Below are 18958 nucleotides of genomic sequence, written 5' to 3'. Positions count from 1 at the left end.
CTTGAGGGATTTTACTGCTTCTTTTCTTCTATCGTCTGCTGCACTTGATGACTTATCCATTTTATCTTCAGAAGCGTCATGTACACGTTTTTTTTAATGTTCATACAACTTGGATGCAGATCTCTCTCTGGCTAAATCCAATTTCTTCTGAAGACGTATTGTATATGTAAATCCCATATATTATCATCTATCATCTTGTAGCAGTCCTCTTTTGTATTTGGGGATTTCAATAACTCCATCCATCATAATGTGAAATATCTGATCTCCTAGATGTAACAGGACACATAATAGATTGCTTCTTATTATATAATGATCTGTACCAACTTCAGCTCCACAGAACGCTCTCCCACCTTGCACAGTCTAGTTATCGCCAGACCAATTATTAATTTTATTTATTTTCAACTGATTGGGTTCATTTAAACTTATGTATATCTTTGTGTTGATAGTATCCATGTAGCACCAGACACTTCTCATTTTCCCTTTCACGCACTTGAATGAACCTGCACTCATTGTCATTACCACGACCTTCATAATTTTACAGTGTATAATATTATTACTCCGTTCAACTGGACTATTAAAATCTCTCTCTCTCTCTCTCTCTCTCGACCAACTCTAGTTTTCTTCTAACATCGGTGCTATTAGACTATTCTAGGGCTAGGGACCTTTCTTTTCTGACTTCACTTCTAGAGTCCTTTGTTCCTGGTCGGAGACATATCTAAGAGAAGGTAACTCGGAAATCAAACCCTGGTCCAACAGGTTGCGGATTCCATAACAGGCTAGCTCCCTGTCTGAGTAAAAATAATATTGCTCAGAAAGGAAATTCTCAGAAAGAAAGGAAAGGAAAGGAAAAACACTAATAATTCTTTGCGTCCGCCTGATGATTCAATCATTTCTCCGAGATCTTCAAAAACTTCTTCCTTTTCATTGAGTGAGGAATCGTCACGTGGGAATAAGTTCCAATAATTAAAAATGCCAGTCTATGTACTTCAAGATTTATTTTATAAAACTTTCACATACTTCTTCCAAATTTTTACTTGGTACTTCTACCTGCTTTTTATGAGGAAAGATACACCAGCTTTAGTCCTGCTTTTATCCACTACATTCCATATATGTGCATGTTTACCCATTATTTTAATACTGTCATCTTTCTTCTTTGTTTCTATTAGAACCATAACGTCTACTTTTAGTTCTTGAACCTCCTGAATTATCCCATGATATGAAGACTGTTCAATAAATAATAAGCCTATATTTATACAGAAAACAGATTATCTTTAATCGTCATCATTTACATGGTCTTTTTCGAAGTAACTACCGTGAGACGCGATGCATTTATCCCAACGTTGCGTCCACTTCTTAAACACATGCGAGAGTCCGTTTTTTGAGAGTTCTTTCAAAACCGCCTCCGTAGCTTTTACACATGCTTTGTTGCTTTCGAAATGGGAGCTTCTTAGTGGTTTCTTGAGCTGAGGAAACAGCCAGAAATTGCACGGTGCGAGATCAGGACTGTATGGAGGGTGTGATAGGATATCTGTGTTGTTCTTCTGCAAAACGTCCACTACACAACCAGCAATATGTGGCCTTGCATTATCGTGGTGCAATAAAAAGCCATTCTTCAGCAATGGACGCTTCCTTTTGACGTGCTTGATGATAATCGCTGCTGTGGTGATCATTGTCTCTGTGATGGACGTTGAAGGTCTTCCCTCACGTTCAAGATCTTCCACATTTTGCCTTCCTTCCTTAAAAGTTTTCCAGCGAAAAACACTTGCCCTCGATATTGCTTCATCGTGGAAAGCTTCGCGTATCATGTTAAAAGTGTCCGATGCCGATTTTTGCAAACACACACAAAATTTAATCGCATAACGCTGTTCCAAGGACGCTTCCATTTCGAAGACTGGTCGCACCTCGGAGGCGCGCTGAAACAAGCTTGCGTTTAGTCACGTGACACTCTGGCACATCAGCCCGTATATGCCATCTATCAACCTCTTTTGTTAATACAGACAGCCTTAATATTGTGATAAGTGGTTTCGCCACAGTAAAATTAGTCATTAATTATTGAACAGCCCACGTATTTGGCATTTAGATGTCGTACGTTCCATATCCCCAAAACCATTCTCTGTTTTTTGCAAAGTCTTCGCCATAAAGATCTACCGGTTATTCCTTTCTTTCTGAGATTTGGAGTCGCCGACCAGGAATAAAAGGTCGTACCTACCCTATCCAGAAATAAGGTCAGTAAAAAAAGACCCCCAGCTCTCGAATACTCTAATAGCATCGCAGTTAGAAAAAGACAAGAGTTGGCACATGAAAACATCTCTCGAGAATGGATGTACAAATTGAGATGCAACTTAATATTTAAGAACTGAAGAAATCCTGAGCAATTTTAAGCTTTTTTAATTGTTCAATAATAATTATCGTTTTACACGGTGATAAAAATAAATTTTACAATTGTAACGTAGTTATTGTTTTGTACCTCTGATATTTCAATCGTTCACTGTGAATATAATGTCTCAACAATCGTATCTTTTCACCATTACATAGAACTCGTTAAGTATCATCTAAATATCGCAAACGCAACGCAATACTATTATAATGTTGCTGTGCATTTCCCCAAATGGTTGCAATTATACTCAACATCGTGATTATTCCTGTAACTGCAAAAATTTCATTTTTACTATTGGAATTTTTACAGAAATAATTAACTATGAACACTTTATGTGGGATACAATCATAGGAAGTTTAACGATTTGTATTGACATTGTGTTGACAATGACCCAAATCCACGAATGAGCCACTCTAAAACGTAAACCACAAAGGTTATTGTCGTGACGACTCTTTTCTGTCGTGTTCTAAATCTATCTAGTTTCAAGTCACTTTTATGAATAATACAACTAATTACGAAATGATCACCGATCCAAAAGTAGGGAAATTTACATTTATACTGCGCCACCCTATTCTTAGATTAGTCTATATAAATAGTAGGATCAGTTCTAAATTAAGTTAACAGTCATCTCATTAGGCCGAATCATCTATTATCATTTTTACTTGGGGTTTCCGCAAGATTCGAATATTTATGAACGGTGCAATAATAAGGAATTCAGGCAAACACAATATTTAGATCAACAAAATAAAACATTTAATATATGATATGGTTAACAAATACAAGAACTCTATTTTAAAATGGAACTATACAATTAACTTAACACTTCTTCTTAGGTCACTGATGCTAATTCAATGTTCTAACTTTCATATACTATTCACAGTCTCAAAAACACAAATCTTCTTATCTCAAGTTAATATAACAATTTCACATTTTATTCAGTCTTCACAAATCTTTCAGCTCAATGTTTATATTCACAGCAGGCAATAAACTACGTAAGCTATATTCCAAGCAAATATATTCCCGGACCTTGAGCATCGGAGATATATTACAGTTAATGCTAGAATAGAGAAACTTATACAACTACTCTTACCAGACAAATTCTTCAATACATCAAATTATTGAGAGAGCACTTATGAATTAACTTAATTAACATTAGCGGAACACACATAACAAATATTCTCCATAGTTTAAACTGTATTACTGTAAGTCGCACTTCACTATTCCAAACAACAGTAATTAGGTACTAATATCTTTTCCTGTTCACTTTTCTCCAAGTAATCAATATAACCTTTTCCTAGGGCAACATAGAAATCAATCGTAATCCAGATTAACTGGAACTAATCAGAATTTTCGCATTGACTGTCCAGTTTCCTTTTATCTGATTACGGCATCAACCTTTCTTCATAACAACAGCAGATTTCGCTTATGACATTAAACTTTATGTTTCACTACTTATAGGTTCACTTCCGAACACTATACTCATAAATTTCTGCCCTGAGGATTATATAATCTTGGTTCCGCAAAAACTCTCTCCTCCTTCTTAATAATAATTCTTCTCTATCTTTTCTATCTTATCTATGACCTTCCCTCTTCTTTTCCTTTCTCTCTATATCCTTCTATATATGACCTTCACTCCCACCTTACGTTCGAACGCCACGCTCTACTCCACTCGTGGTTGTTTACGCGTGCGTCTCCATGACAACAGACTGCACGTAAACATTTCTCTAATGTAATGTATGGTCTATTATTATTCATGAGTGATTACATAACATTAAATATTTCACAAATAAAAACAACAGAATATTTAAGCTACTTCTTTAACTTTTTGATTACGTATACAGTTAAATATAAATTAACACTTTAAGTTACACCATATATATTTAGTTACACAAAATTCTAAACATATTATTATTTTATAAGTTAATAGCAGGTCAGATTTTGAGTAAATATTTAATTAGTAATTCTTAATTAAGGAATAATAAACAATTTTATATAAACCATGATTAATATTTAATAAGCAATGTTAAATGTGAATGAAAAATAATAAATTACATAAGATAGCTTCATTCACAATTTAACATTATCCAACAGGCGCATGTTCTTGTAACCGAAATGACTTCTAAATAACGTGAATAGTTCGTTTATATTAATAACTTAAGGAATTGAATATGAAATTAGTAGTTGATCATAAAAATCATTTGAAGATAAAGTTCCTCCTATTTGACAATATTAAACATGAAAAAAACGGAGGAAAACTGGAACAAAAAACCAACGCAGGAAATAAGCTAATACATGTCAAAATGTATATAACACACAAAATGTATATAGCTTTTCGCCTTAAAGGGTATAAACCAATCTAATATCAGAACAATTAAGAAATATTCTCATACGAAATGGGTGGTTAAGAATGTTTAGTCGAAGCAGAAAAAAATTTTTAGAGCAAAGAGAACATTGAAATATTAGGAGAGATAAAAAAAAGTTAAATAATAAAAGTAAGCTCAAATTTAGTCAAGCAAACACAACTAGATATAATAGTTTATACAAAATAGGTCATAGAAAATATCTGGGGAAGAGAAAATTGAGGGCGTGTTTAGATTAACTGCACCTCCCAAAAATATGGCTTAAGCGCACGGAAATATGTTCAGTGAAGAAGGAAATTCAAGCTCGTCACGAAAATAATAATTTCGAAAGTTTCTGGCCCAAATAGTTGTGTTAGGTGAGGACAGATTTACCCTTAAGTCCTAACAAGGATATAATATTTAATATTTATGAAAGGGAGAAACATTTTAGAAGGTAAGTTATTTAGTTAAACATTTCATTTATGCTAGTAATTTTTTTTAAATATAAGTAGAGAGAATAACCCTTGCACTTCGATTTTAAAACTAATTGTGCAATAAAGTAAATATTTCAATTTTCATCCAAATAAATGGGAAATGGTCCGATTTTAATCAGAATGGAAATGTTTCGACAAATTTTAATAGTCTTCCTTAAATACTAAATATCATCAAAATTCTATCCAATCAGAAGGAGGTAACGAAAAAAAAAATGGATGAATGAAAAAAAAAAACGAACTATTTCCAATCTGTCACCAGGATTAAAGTTTACAAATATATAAGGTAATCTGTTGATTATTTTATTTGAAATTTAAAGACCTCGCTTTATCTTTGAATTGTATTTTCACTAACAAGCTTGAATAACTAATAAGATTAATAATTATTCAATTTACTTTCGTTTTAGTTTGAATGTCAGAAAATCATAAATGAATATCATTCTTATTTCAAAGCGGTAAAGAAAGCAATTTAAAAATTTTACTCTAATTAGTGCATTAGATCATGGCGTCGTAAAATTGCATATTTGTGAAAATTGGTCTACAGAAACTATTAATTAATTTACTGCGGCTGTTGATTTATCGATAAGATGATCTTTTTGCTGTCGAGTTGCAACTGTGTATGAAAAACTCAAAATGAAGGCTTCTTAGTCGTTGAATCCCCCCCCCCCTCTTTCTGTAGCTTGAAATAGCTAATTTGGACATATGCTTTAATATTTTAATATAAGAGAAGTATTCAAATCAAAAAGAAATTCTTATTCTCCAACAGCGTCATATAATTTAAGAAAGACCATAAAATTATAAAAATGTATTTCGCCTTCTCATTATTGTGTAGTAGTCATTCATATACAGTAACTGAATGAATCTAAAGCTAATTTTGGCTCTTGTTTGGCTACAAACATTTTATCTGTTGTGATATGTGGCTTATAATTCCCCCCCCCCCCGAATTTTGTCTAATTCTGGGGGGCTAAAGGAGTTTAACCTAAACCAAAATAAAGATGATTACAAAAGCTCGACAAATATCGAATCTCATTATAATTTTTTCTATCCAATATAGAGTTATTATTATTATTTAAAATCATTTTTTCCATTAAAATGCTCCAAATTTGAACTAAAATTGAAATTAATCTGCAAATGTTAGAAAAGTTCCTACATATCGTTTAGAAACAATTCATCCAGAAAGGAGTGTTACATGTAATGGCCGAATTAATGTACAAAACGAACATACAGTAATAAGAAACACACTATTGCCAAACACTCTAAAATGCACAAGATTTACTTACCTTATTCTTTTTCCTCGGTAGAAGAATAAATTCTTTTCGATAGAAATACAGGAGAAAAACTTCTCATGTTTATTATAGAAACCGCATGGTTAAAGTTAAAATTTTAAATTAAATAAAATAATGTATAAGTTCCCAGAAAAAAAAAAAAATTTTTTTTCTCTTTTTAACAAAAATCACAGGGAAAAATGTGACGCTCACGCCACCATCGATAAAAACTATTATGCTTTGTCAATGAATGCTACTGCTTTTACTGCTTTTATGTGAGCCCTTACTTTGACGTCATCGCTATCTAATTATGATATGTATTAACTGGAGAATCGTCTTTTCTCAAATGGTTACTTAGACACGGTGGCAATGAACTAAGTGGCATGCAGTTAGCGTGTAATGCAAGGAAGGTTGCCTAAACATTACGGTAGCCTAAAGGTACAGTAATTCACTACTTGGTCTTTAAAGAGTGTAAAAAGTATAATCTCTAAATAAATAACATATTCTTTCAATCAATGCCTTTTCTTTTAAGCGGGATAATTTGATTTAAGGAAAACGAGAGTATAAAATATTTGGTTTTGGAGTTATTACTGATTGTGTTAGCACGCAATACACAGATTTATGTGAAGATAGCGTAGATGATGACGCATTTGAAATGACAAGAAGAATTATTTTACGCCTTCGATATCGAAATCTACAATTATAATCGTTAATAGAGAAGAATATATAAATAACATTCCTATTGCAACATTTTCAATGATCTTCTGCTATAATTGCTTATGTCAGCAGTTCTTGAACTTAAGCAATCCGATGATTCTGCAGCTACTTACACAATTCTTTTTTTTTTTAGGTAAACAGTTTCGCAATGCTAAGCCCATTTAAATCAATTTAAGCAGGATTGGAATTTAAATAGTTCAAATAAATTCGAAGGTAGGAAAACGTGATCGCAATTTCATCTTTTTTAAATGAATACGATGTCGTTTAGGAGATTATGAAAAGCAAACTCACAATCTTGCAAAAACGGCTGAATCGAACGGTGCCGAATCACATTTCTGTCAGTCCTGATTCCCAGTTTAATAATTTTTTAATAATCTAAGTGAGATAAAATATGAGCTGGATTTACAGACAATATTTAATTCACTTAAAACACTGTTTCAGTCACTGTGTTCACGCTACTCCATTAACTGCTTACTATACGTCGTGCTCGGACAAACACATCAGATGATCCATAAATTGTGCAACCAAATCGAGTTGATGAAAGTTTGAGTTGGTAAAACTATATATTAACATTTAAATCATTCTTTCTTAAGAAATAGGATATTAGGACTGCTCACAGGAATATTGTAGTGTGCAACAGAAATCGCATAAAAGAAAAAATTTGATGCCCGCATACGAATCCTTCAGTTACACTGCATTAATTCCTAAAATATTCCTTAAATATTCCTATTTTTAATTTTCTAAATTAATATTTCAATGAGAATTAGCATACAAAAGTAGCGTTATAGTTAAGAAGTGTGCTCCTTAGATAGCCACCTTACAATTACGTTGTTGGATCCTACTTGTTCTTAATCTATACTTAGGATCCGACATGTTATTTACTACGATGTTCTTAACCTAAAAATAGTTGCTAGTTGGTTTCTAATTCAAATATAGAGAAAATTTATATTTAAAGACTGCGCCACTCTCTATCTGAATTAGTTCAAGAATTGAAGAAAAATCAACCTTCAACTATCTCTCCTTAAAATATATACTGGCCGAGTATATTTGACTTACTCAATTTACCCGCTTTGGTTCGAATATTTTATGAATGGTGCAGTAAAAGAGATTCAGGCAAAATACATCTTTTGATTAACAAAAACAAACATTTAATTTTAAAATCACAAATTTTACACTTAACTTCAAATCAGTAATTAAGATATTACAAACATTTTAACTCTTCAGGTAAATTCAATCATTCAACTCATACAATGTTAAAACTATTATCTCTAGTACAGTCTTCTTGCAGTTCCTTAAGTTCTAAATACAATAAAATCGCACTAACACACCTATTCACAAACAAATACTTTTAATTTTACACTTCAGCTAATTCTCAGCAATAGTTACTGTTATTATAAGGAAATTCTAAGGTGAAACTCACGCACTTCTCTGTATTGGAATATTAATGGTTGGAATATTCTTACCGATAATTTTCCTTCTTCATATACTTATGTGCGAACACTTTTTGTAACTGTATACACTTTAATCAATTAACGGCACTCATTAAAAAAATCTTCTTAGAAATAACTGGATTAATTAACGGCCACAATACACACAATCAAACGTTCTCGCACAGATCAAACCGCTTGCACTACAATTGATATCACTTAACTAATTCAGTGTTCTACTAACTCTTGTACTAAGGTAACACACAATAATTCCTTAACTTGAAGTTTAATATGCACAGTTGCCTACTAGTTCGACATCAATTTAATCCTTTAGGTACCATAATTCTTAACACCGCTATCATTAAACTCAACTTTGTTGCCTCTAATTATTCTCTAGTTACTTCGTGCTATGCTTCAAGTTTCCGTGTATCCTTGAAAGGTCGGCCCTGAAATTAAATCTCAACTCAAGTATTGCTAGTCTATTTAGTAGTCACTCAGCTGTTTTCCGTAGCTATAATTATTATTCTACAACTTATTAGCTAACCGCCTCTCAAATAGTAGACTTTATTTAGCTGCTTGAGTGACTTGCCGACTCGCTATTATCGCACTGTGGTTCTCGAATGCTCCGATTCCAACCTAATGCCAATCTCTCTCTTATAAATCTCTAATCATAATCATTGACAATTGACATTTATGTCTTTAGGGGTGAAGCAAGATGCTTTTCATATTCCCCGCTATCTGTTGTGGTTGCAGTGAAGGTAAAATTTATGAGCAGAATGCTCGCCCTGATTGGGCATGGAGATTATGCATCACTAAAGGAGGCCAATATAGCTTTTGGTCTTCCATATTTGAATATGTCCGTTGGATCGTATGCTGTAGCTTGTTGAACCAAATCGTTGGGATGTGTGGACGTCTTTAGGAAAAACTTGGTGGCTAAGGATCGTAGAAAAGAGAAGATATAGGGAATATTTGTGTCTCTGTGGAGTTGAGTGTTTCTAACATACCACGGGGCGTTCAAAATCATTCTCAGGCACTTGTTCCACACTCGCTGTATTTTGATGATGTTAGCATTAGAGGTGTGGCTCCAGGCCGGAGAGGCATAGGTGATTATAGGACGAATCGTCAACTGGTATAGCTGCAATTTGATTCTGTTGCTGAGCTTGCTATTTCTATTAATTAGTGGATAGATCTGTGCTATGGCTTTAGATGCCTTTGTGCATGCAGACTTGGTGTGTTGATTGAAAGATAGCTTTTTGTCGAGAATTACACCCAGGTAATTTGTTTCTGACTGCCAGGGAATTTTAGTATTGAATAGTAACAAATCTCCTACAGGAGACATTGGCCTTTTTGAGAAAAGAACAGCTGAGCTTTTCTGGGGGTTGACTTCCAATCTCCATTTAGAGAACCAACCCTCCAGCTTTAGAATGTTTTCTTGAAGCTTTCTGGTAATGAAAAGGGGTCTGAGAGATCTGGTTAGAATTGCCGTATCGTCCGCATATAGGGCCAAAATGGAAGTCATCGGATTGTGTGGGATGTATATTGCTGTTCTCTGTATACATTGACATGTATACAGAGAACAGCAATGGAGCCAGTAGAGATCCTTGCGGCACTCCAGCAAAGATGTGGCGCTGGGAGGATGTAGAACCGTTGATTTTTACTTGCATTGATCTATTTTGAAGATATGAGTGGATTAAATGAACCATTTTAGGTGAGATGCCGGCTGAGATAAGCTTGTGCAGGAGTCCAAAATGCCAGATTTTGTCAAATGCTTTGGATAAGTCTAGGAAAACAGCGCCTGTGCAATGGCGCCAGTTGTATCTGGTTGTGATGTATTCAACAATTCTGTGGATTTGCTGGGTAGTACTATGGTGTTGCCTAAAACCAAACTGTTCTTTTGGAAGGATGTTTAGGTCATTTATTGAGGTCTGAAGTCGTGAGAGGATGACCTTCTCTGCAACCTTACCCAGATTTGAGATGAGACTGATTGGAAGATAATTTTGGGGTAGGTGTGAGTCTTTGCCTGGCTTATGTATGGGAATTACATCAGCCAGTTTCCAGGTGGAAGGAAAATAGTGAAATCTTAAAATTGCATTTATTATACTGGTCAGGTACACTACTGCCCTCCGGGGCAGAAGTTTAATCACACGATTAGTAATGCCGTCTGGTCCAGGAGCTTTTTTGTTCTTTAAATTTTTAATAATGTCATATATCTCAGCAGGTGATGTTGATGCAATATGGTCAGTGCTGGTGATAGGAAGTTTGAGTGAGTGTCTGACCTTGCTGTGAATCTTATGTATGTGGTCAAAGTCAAGGTTTCCATACGAAGGCCTGCATTGCTCTTCCAAGCTGTGCGCTATAACCTCTGCTTTGTCCACATCTGTGTGAGCAAGGCCCTGGTCAGTTAATATTGGGGGAAGGGATCTGCCTTTGTTTTTGGTATTTTTCAGTAGTCCCCAGATGGAGTGATCACTAGGTGAAATGGAGGATAACTTTTCATCCCATACATAGTCTCTGTGAGCTTTCAGTGCATCTCTTACTGCCCCATTTAGTCTGTTTATATTTGTTTTGTCTTGTGGTGCACACGTGTTACGGAATCTTTTTCGAGCTCTGTTTTTATCTCTGATTAAGTTCATGATGTCTTCAGGCAAACGATCTGGCTTGCGGGCAGATTTGTAGGAGGAAGCTACCTTTATAGCAGAATTAATTTGTTGTGTGAGATTTGTAACTGCAGTTTCCACTTCTTCTTTTGTGCGTATGTGAGGAACAGGTCCAATATAATCCTTGAGTGCTGCTGACAGTCTTTCCCATACAATGTAGGAGTGAGAAGGAGGACACAGGAATTCCTGATTTCCCAGCTGCAGCAGAATTGGATTGTGATCGGATGATAGTTCATCCATAGATATGATACTGTACTGAAGTTTAATATCCTGCAGGATAGCTATATCCAGGATGTCAGCAGTGCCGAACGTACTGAGATGAGTTGGTTCGGTGGGGCCTGCCACAACAGCGTTGCTTGATCCTAAGTAATTGAAAAGGATGCAACCATTCTTGTTTGTGGTTGAACAATTCCACGCAGGATGCTTGGAATTCAGATCCCCGGCAATAATGGTGGGCCCTCTGATGCCTAAGATGGCATTTAGATCAGAGTGAAGTAGAGATTTTTGGGGAGGGTTGTAAGCTGAGTAGATTTTCAGTTTGCCAGTGGAGCTGATGACTACTTCCACTCCTGTGATCTCAAGGTTAGTGGTTGAAGGAATGCTCACAGAGTGGTGCTTAATGTAGTTTTTAATGAAGATGGCAGTGCCACCGCCTCTGTAGAGTAGTCTGTCATTTCTGTATAGGTGATAGCCCCTTATTGTAGGATTGTCTGAGGGTCTTAGATGAGTTTCGCTGATTAGAATAACAACTGGCTGATATCTAGATGTGAAGGCACGGAGTTCCAGGATTTTGTTTTTGAGGCCATTTGCGTTCCAAGCAACTATTTGAAGAGATGCTGGAATGAGTTTGTTACTATTCATTTATGAGAGCTGTGAGGATGACCTGTGTTTCACGAAGAAATCTTTTAGTGGAGGTTTCAGTAGGGTTTGATAGGCTAAAATTTTGCAGCATGTTTGCTAGTGAGGCCGTGATAACAGCTGTTAGGTTTTTAGGTGCTCTTGGTTGATTTTGTTCTGGAATTGGCCTAATTGTACGGGTCACATCGGCATAACTTCTTGTTTGCTTTTGGTTGGAGGTCTCCGACTGTGGTCGCTGAGTCTCCGGTTTTGATGTCTGGGCCGCTGGTGTTCTTGTACTGTAGGAGGAGGGCTGACTGATTGCCTCCATCCGTCTGTTCTTTGGGTGTTGAGTACATCCTTTGTAGTTCGCCGGATGAGGGCCACTGCAGTTGGCACATTTGGCCGAGGTGGTCCTTGGCTTAGTGCAGGTATTGGTTGGGTGGCTGTCTCCATATTTTAAACATCTATATTCTGCTCTGCATAGATTCTGGGCATGGCCAAACTTTTGGCACCTGTGGCACTGCCCAGAAGATGATCTTTTACGGAGTGGTTCCGGTGTGACGATGAGACCACAGACTGTTTTTAAGTTGTAGATATCTTTATATATTTTGTGAATCTCAACAAGGACTAATGGCATGGGAGTTTTGTCAGCTTTGTACATTCTGCTCACTTTGACTGGTGGCAGATCCTGAGAATTTAGGTCAGCAGCGATTTCTGCTGTGTCAATGTCTTCACAGACATCACGAAGGACTACTTTTAAATTTTTTTCTGAACTGAGCGCAAAGGTATGATACTGGATGCCTCTGTTGTCCAGTTCCTTGGTCAACCTTCTATAGTCTGTCACTGTTGCTGGCTGAATCTTTATGCCTTCATCCATGTTTTTGGCCTTAATGAAGCCAATATGCAGATTGGACATTGTGGATCGTAAAGCTGCCCATTTTTGTTTTTCTCTAAGGATGACCGGAGGCACCTTTTCTTTGGGAGAAGTAGCGGCGTCCGAACCCTGAGAATCCTGTTCCATTACAGTATTGTCATTGTGCGGTTCTTCTGTTGTTCTTCGCTTTTTGCGAGCACGCACTTCTACAAAGTCTGAAGGAGTAGAAGGCATCGACTCTAAATGATCTTCAGCGACGACTTTGTGAGCACTCACTTCTACAAAGTCTGAAGGAGTAGAAGGCATCGACTCTAAATGATCTTCAGCGACAGCGTCTGAGACACATTCGGGGGGAAACGTGTCATACAGTTTAACCTTTCCCGGCCAATTATCACTCAGTAGCTTTCCCAGTCTGAGGAATTCCCTGTAAACTTCTTCGAATTGGGTCTCATTTAGAAGTTTTGTCATTTCAAGAAATTAATATGTGTTGAGACACAGATGGAGAAAGAGTAGAGGTCCCTGAGGTGCCCCGAGCAGGCAAAGATAATCCTGTGGACTTTTGAGGGTCCATTAGCAGATTCCGTAGACGCTCTTAGGTGTCTACCAGCAATAAAATGTTACTCTATATATATATATATATATATATATCCCGTAGATCAAATCGATCTACCAGCAACGGTAGCAAATATTTCACCTTAAAAAACCTCAGAAAATGAAGAACACTTACCTCTGTATATATCATTTATCATTCAAAACTATCGCCACTAATTAACAACACAATGACTCATCTGACTCTTTAATTCCATCATCAATAATACACTACACAAAACACTAACACACGGGCCGCCATTTTTCTCAATTCACAAACGTTTTTTTTTTTTTTTTTTTTTATTTCAGCGTTCATTGCTTTTTATATCCATTCTTCCCGCCTAAATTCTTCTCGTGATTTCTTTCTAAACTCTTTTCAATAAACCTCACGCAGTGGTCCAAAACGTGCTCACTTACATACGTTTCCATGACAACAAAACAAAATATAATAAAATTAAGGTATTGCATAACGTTAACTTCTACAAACAGGAATAAATAGAGAATATTTACATTTCAAATAATGCACAGTTAAATTATCAAATATAAATTCTTATAATATTAATATAGTAATAAATAAAATAGCTTAATAATAATTAAATACAGTCTTTTCATTATTAATACATATATCTTTGATTAAAGAATTAGATATTAGACAAAATTAAAGTAGTTATATGAATATTAAATTGTAAAATAAGTTATTTACATTGAATAATATTTACAAGTCTAGCCTTTGTGATGGAAGATCATGTTGGATTCTGAAGCAAATAATAATTACTCTAATCTCTACATAATCAGAGTCCAACAACCTAAATTGTTGTGTAATGAAAAGGTAAAGTTACCTTTTGAGTTTTGTTTACCACATTTGCTATATGTTCCAATTTCAGCTCTCTGTCCACTATTAACTTCGATTCTCAACATCTTTATTTATTGGAGTGGTCGTACATGTAATATATATATATATATATATATATATCTATTACATATATATAATGTTAAACATACCAAGAAATTTTATATACTTGGTTTTAAATCTTTTCCCAAGTAAGCAAAAAAGGATTAAAACTAAGTATATACAATTTCTTGGTATCTTTAACGTATATTACACCCAAGGTAAAAGTACAATAGGAAATGTGCAAGACCTCTGCGGTCAAACATGTAACTCACAAAATTCTACAAATCCATTTCACCAACACCCTTGGTCTAAACTCCAACCTTAATAGTGTCCACTACCACTTGCAGTCTACCAAACCCCACCTACTCTTTCTGGCAGAAACTCAAATCTCACCTTCTTCCAGCACTGTTCTCCTCAACCTTCCAAACTACACACTCTTTAACTCCTTTCGACCCAAGGGTAGCGTCTGTGCATACAGCCGCTCCGACATACTTCGCCAGAGAGTACCCAACCTAGAATCGTTTCTCAATCGTTCCTCCAGTCTCACTTTACCAATAGTGAAATCATTCTCCTAGGAGATTTTAATGTCCACAACACCAACTGGCTTCCCTCCTCCAGCTATATAGATGTTGCAGATATTCATCTGCAACATCTGTATAGATGTTCCAAATCCATACAGATGTTCCAAAAGATGTGCCAAGGATGCACAAATGAAATCTAAACATACCATTACTGGCTGAAATCAAGAATCCCAATCCTTCTTTATACCCAAGCCCAAAAATAAATGCAAGAAAACAATCAATGCTTTTAAAACAGAGTTCGAAAGAGCAAAAAGAAGGAAATTGGTAGCCTGTCCAAATGGCAGCCGAGCCTTTTGGTCCCTCACTAAAGCAATCGGTCGTAACTTCTGCCCAACACTATTCCCACCTCTATCATACCAAGATGGCCCCATTGCATCATCATCACCTAGAGAAACAGCCAATCTCCTGACATCACACTTTGCTTCCAATGCACACATAATTGACAATGGCAAATGAGCCCGAACCATTCCAGATGACCAACATACAATGCCCACTGTATCCTTTTGCCAGAAAGAGATCAGTTAAATACTGTAAAAATTAGACACAAAAAGTCTCCAGGCACTGATGGCATTCCTCCAATTGTCCTGAAGGTTTGTACATCAGAATTGTCTCCTGTCCTATGTCGCTTATATATACTGTCTTACTCCACTGGTATCTATCCCACAGCCTGAAAATTGGTCTGTATTCAATCCATTCCCAAGAAGGGCGACAAGTCAGTGCCGTCCAACTACTGCCCCATCTCGCTCACCTCAGTTCTGTCTAAAGTAATGAAAAAAATCATCAATTCCCAACTCCTACACTACCTGGATGCTACCAGTCTAATAAACGACCGCTAGTATGAATTCCGTCATTGCCGATCAACAGGTGATCTGCTCACATATATCACCCATCTCTGGACAAATGTCATGGAGAAGTTTGGCGAATCTCAAGTGGTTGGACTTGTTATCTCCAAGGCGTTTGACTGGGTCTGGCACAAGAGCTTACTAAGCAAGTTGCCATAGTTTGGTCTATCCTAAAACTTCTGTTGTTGGATGACCAGCTTTCTGTCTGGACACACATTATGTATGGTGGTGGATGGCTCCTTATCCTCTCACCATTCATCTAACCGGGATTCCCTCAAGGTCCTGTCCTCACACCAACCCTCTTCCTACTATATATCATGACCTACCTCAGCTTACCTCCAACCCAATACACAGTTTTGCAAACCACAGTCTTCTCTTTCTTTTGACAAACCTCACTCCACACAACTCACCTCAACATACAGAACAGCAACCACCACTGTCCTCAATTCAGACCTCCAAGTCATCCTCCAATGGAGTTCAGATAACCTGGTCAATTTTAATGCAAACAAAACCCAGTACTCTCTCATTTCTCATAAAAAAAGAACCATTTTCTCCCAGTATTATTTTTGAGAACAAAATTTTCAGACAATCTGCGAGTTCTCTTCTTGGAATTACCCTCACATCAAAAGCCTCTTCTGACATAAACACATAACAACCACTGCATCCTCAGCTTCTAAAAACTAGGATTTCTCTTTCGCTCAAAACGTTACTTCACCCCTGAACAGCTGTTAACCTTATACAAATGACAAATTCGCCAACCATCGAACACTGCTCCCACATATGGGGTGGGACCCCAAAAGCTCTCTCAAAATGCTCGACTCAATACAGAGGAAAACAATCAGACTTATTAATGACCCATCTCTTATCAACCCACTCCCCTCCCCACTTTCACACAGACGATCGGTCTCTGCACTATGTGTTTTCTACAAATATTTCCATGGAAAATGTTCATTAGAAATAACATCAATAATTCCCTCACTTAGTACTAAGCTCGTTCGAATGCAGCTGCTGCTCAACGTCCCTACACAGTGCACCTTAAAATACACAGAAGAAGTTTCTTCTCCTCCTCCTTCATCCCTGCAACTGCTGTACTATGGAACAGTCTTCCCCCTTGATGTGTTCCATAAGGAATACAATATGCAGTCATTCAAATCCAATGTGAACAAGTATCTTCTTTCCCAACCCATACACGGTACTAATGTAGTATAGGTTGATCTATTCCACATTAGTATAGATCAACTATACTATACTGCATTAGTATAGATGTGTGTGTGTGTGCGTGCGTGCGTGCGTGCGTGGTGCGTGCGTGCGTGCACACACACACCGAACATGACCGTGGGGTGCCACGAAGGATAATATGTAAAAGCCACCATTCATCCACCATGGGAGTTCCGGGCACCAATTGGAACATGAATCTGCACAAAAACAAAAAAGACCAACAGATCATCAGTCTTTATTATTGTTTCATTTGTCACGTATGGTTCAACAATTCAACAATCATTTTTCTTTTATACTTCATAAGGAAAATCTCTAAAATTTCTTCTGGGTCGCTCGGCTATAATTCTTCTCATTCACCTTTTCATCATCTTTACTCCCCACATTCCTTCTACATCAGAGTCTTTTAATATAGTTCCAGTTTTAATCATAATCATTCATCCATTTAATCCTGCTCGATTTAGCTAATTCCAGGAATGCAGCATTGCATTGTTCTTTTGAAATATACATATTTTTTCATCTATCACTTATATTTACCTCTTGACATTGCATTACTTCAAGCTGCATTTCAAGTTTGCCATAATTTCCTGCTCTGTAGCAGGAAATTTCCCCTATATATACACATACATACATATATACAGAAAATATAGTGGAAAATAAGCAAAATTAGGCGAAGAAAAGCAAAAATGTATGAATAAGCCAGTAAAAAGAATGATAGTAAGACTGTATATGAAATGATAAAAGAATTAACAAAAAACCCTCAAGTCAGACTACTAAAAATGAAAGCTAAACATATTGAAACTGGAATAATTCATAAGATAAAAAAATGGAAAGGATATTACCAAATACTTTTCCGGAGCGAAGAAGAAGAACACAAATGAAGAGACAGAAAGAGAAAAAGCACCATCTGTAATAAAAGAAGTTTAGTATGCAATAAACCAAATGAACTTGTCTACGTCACCTGGTTATGATGAACTTCCTACGAACTGTGAAAATATGGTGGCATAGCGGTTATCAATTTCCTGCTTGTACCTTTTAATCAACTACTATATACTGGTGATATTCCAGGTGACTCGATGACAGACATCGTAGTACCAATCTCCAAAAATAGAGATAAACGAAATTGTGAAAATTATAGATCCATAACATTCCTAAGTTATAGCTGCAAAATCTTCACACGCATTATACTAAATAGAATTTAAACTTTAATGAATGAGACAATAGGAGATCAAGCAGGCTTCAAATCTGGGGGGGGGGGGTACTGTACTAGACACTATTTATTTTGCTATTAATGGACTAGCTAAAAGTCACATTGGCACATATAACTCATGCACTGCAGTTTTATTGATTTCAAACAAGCATTTGTTGGCAGAGTGGTTGGCCTACCTGCTCTCTAGTCATACTGGAGAGCGGGTACGCTAACCACTTGTACCTGCATGGGCGTGGATGTTTGGGATTGTCTTTAGGTGTGAGATGAATTTCATGGCCGTATGTTACACCACCGCACCACTTATTAGAGGCCTGAAGCGGTTTGAAAAAGTTCCATGTTTGGTCTCTAAAGCAGGGTATTCGGACTATGTAAAAAATAAATTAAAAATATAATATAATTATAATTTATAAAGCATGTTTATATTAATTTATAAATATAAATTATAATTATAAAATATATATATAATTGATAAAAAATAGAAAATATCATTAGCCCACACACTGTACAAAATATACTATAGGTTTGCTAATATTTCGTGGGTGGAAGCAACATAAAAAAAAAATTGATTCCATTGGGACAGAATGATAAACATCCTGAAATTTATGACATTAGATTTAAAAATACAAACCTTTGTAACCAAATT

At 36.2% G+C, this 18958-nt stretch overlaps 1 protein-coding gene across 4 annotated transcripts in view; it reads right to left on the bottom strand.

Moving 5' to 3' along the window:
* Window positions 1–13835, bottom strand: part of LOC150109878 (chorion peroxidase-like) — a 221110-nt gene extending 207275 nt beyond the window's left edge. For 3 of the 4 annotated variants that reach the window (XM_090415616.1, XM_090415640.1, XM_090415623.1), the window contains exon 1: window positions 13715–13834. In XM_090415616.1, the coding sequence (XP_090271742.1) occupies window positions 13715–13736 (22 nt within the window). In that variant the 5' untranslated portion in view covers window positions 13737–13834. Of the gene's footprint in view, window positions 1–13714 lie in introns of all 4 variants that reach the window. The other variant, XM_090415631.1, reaches the window with a different exon arrangement.
* Between the last annotated feature and the right edge of the window lie 5123 nt (window positions 13836–18958).

The sequence above is a fragment of the Typopeltis vanoorti genome, chromosome 1, assembly GCF_054136105.1.
Source record: "Typopeltis vanoorti isolate ZY-2024b chromosome 1, IOZ_Tvanoo_1.0, whole genome shotgun sequence".
Classification (NCBI taxonomy): Eukaryota; Metazoa; Arthropoda; class Arachnida; order Uropygi; family Thelyphonidae; genus Typopeltis; species Typopeltis vanoorti.
This window is presented reverse-complemented; position numbering and strand designations above follow the sequence as displayed.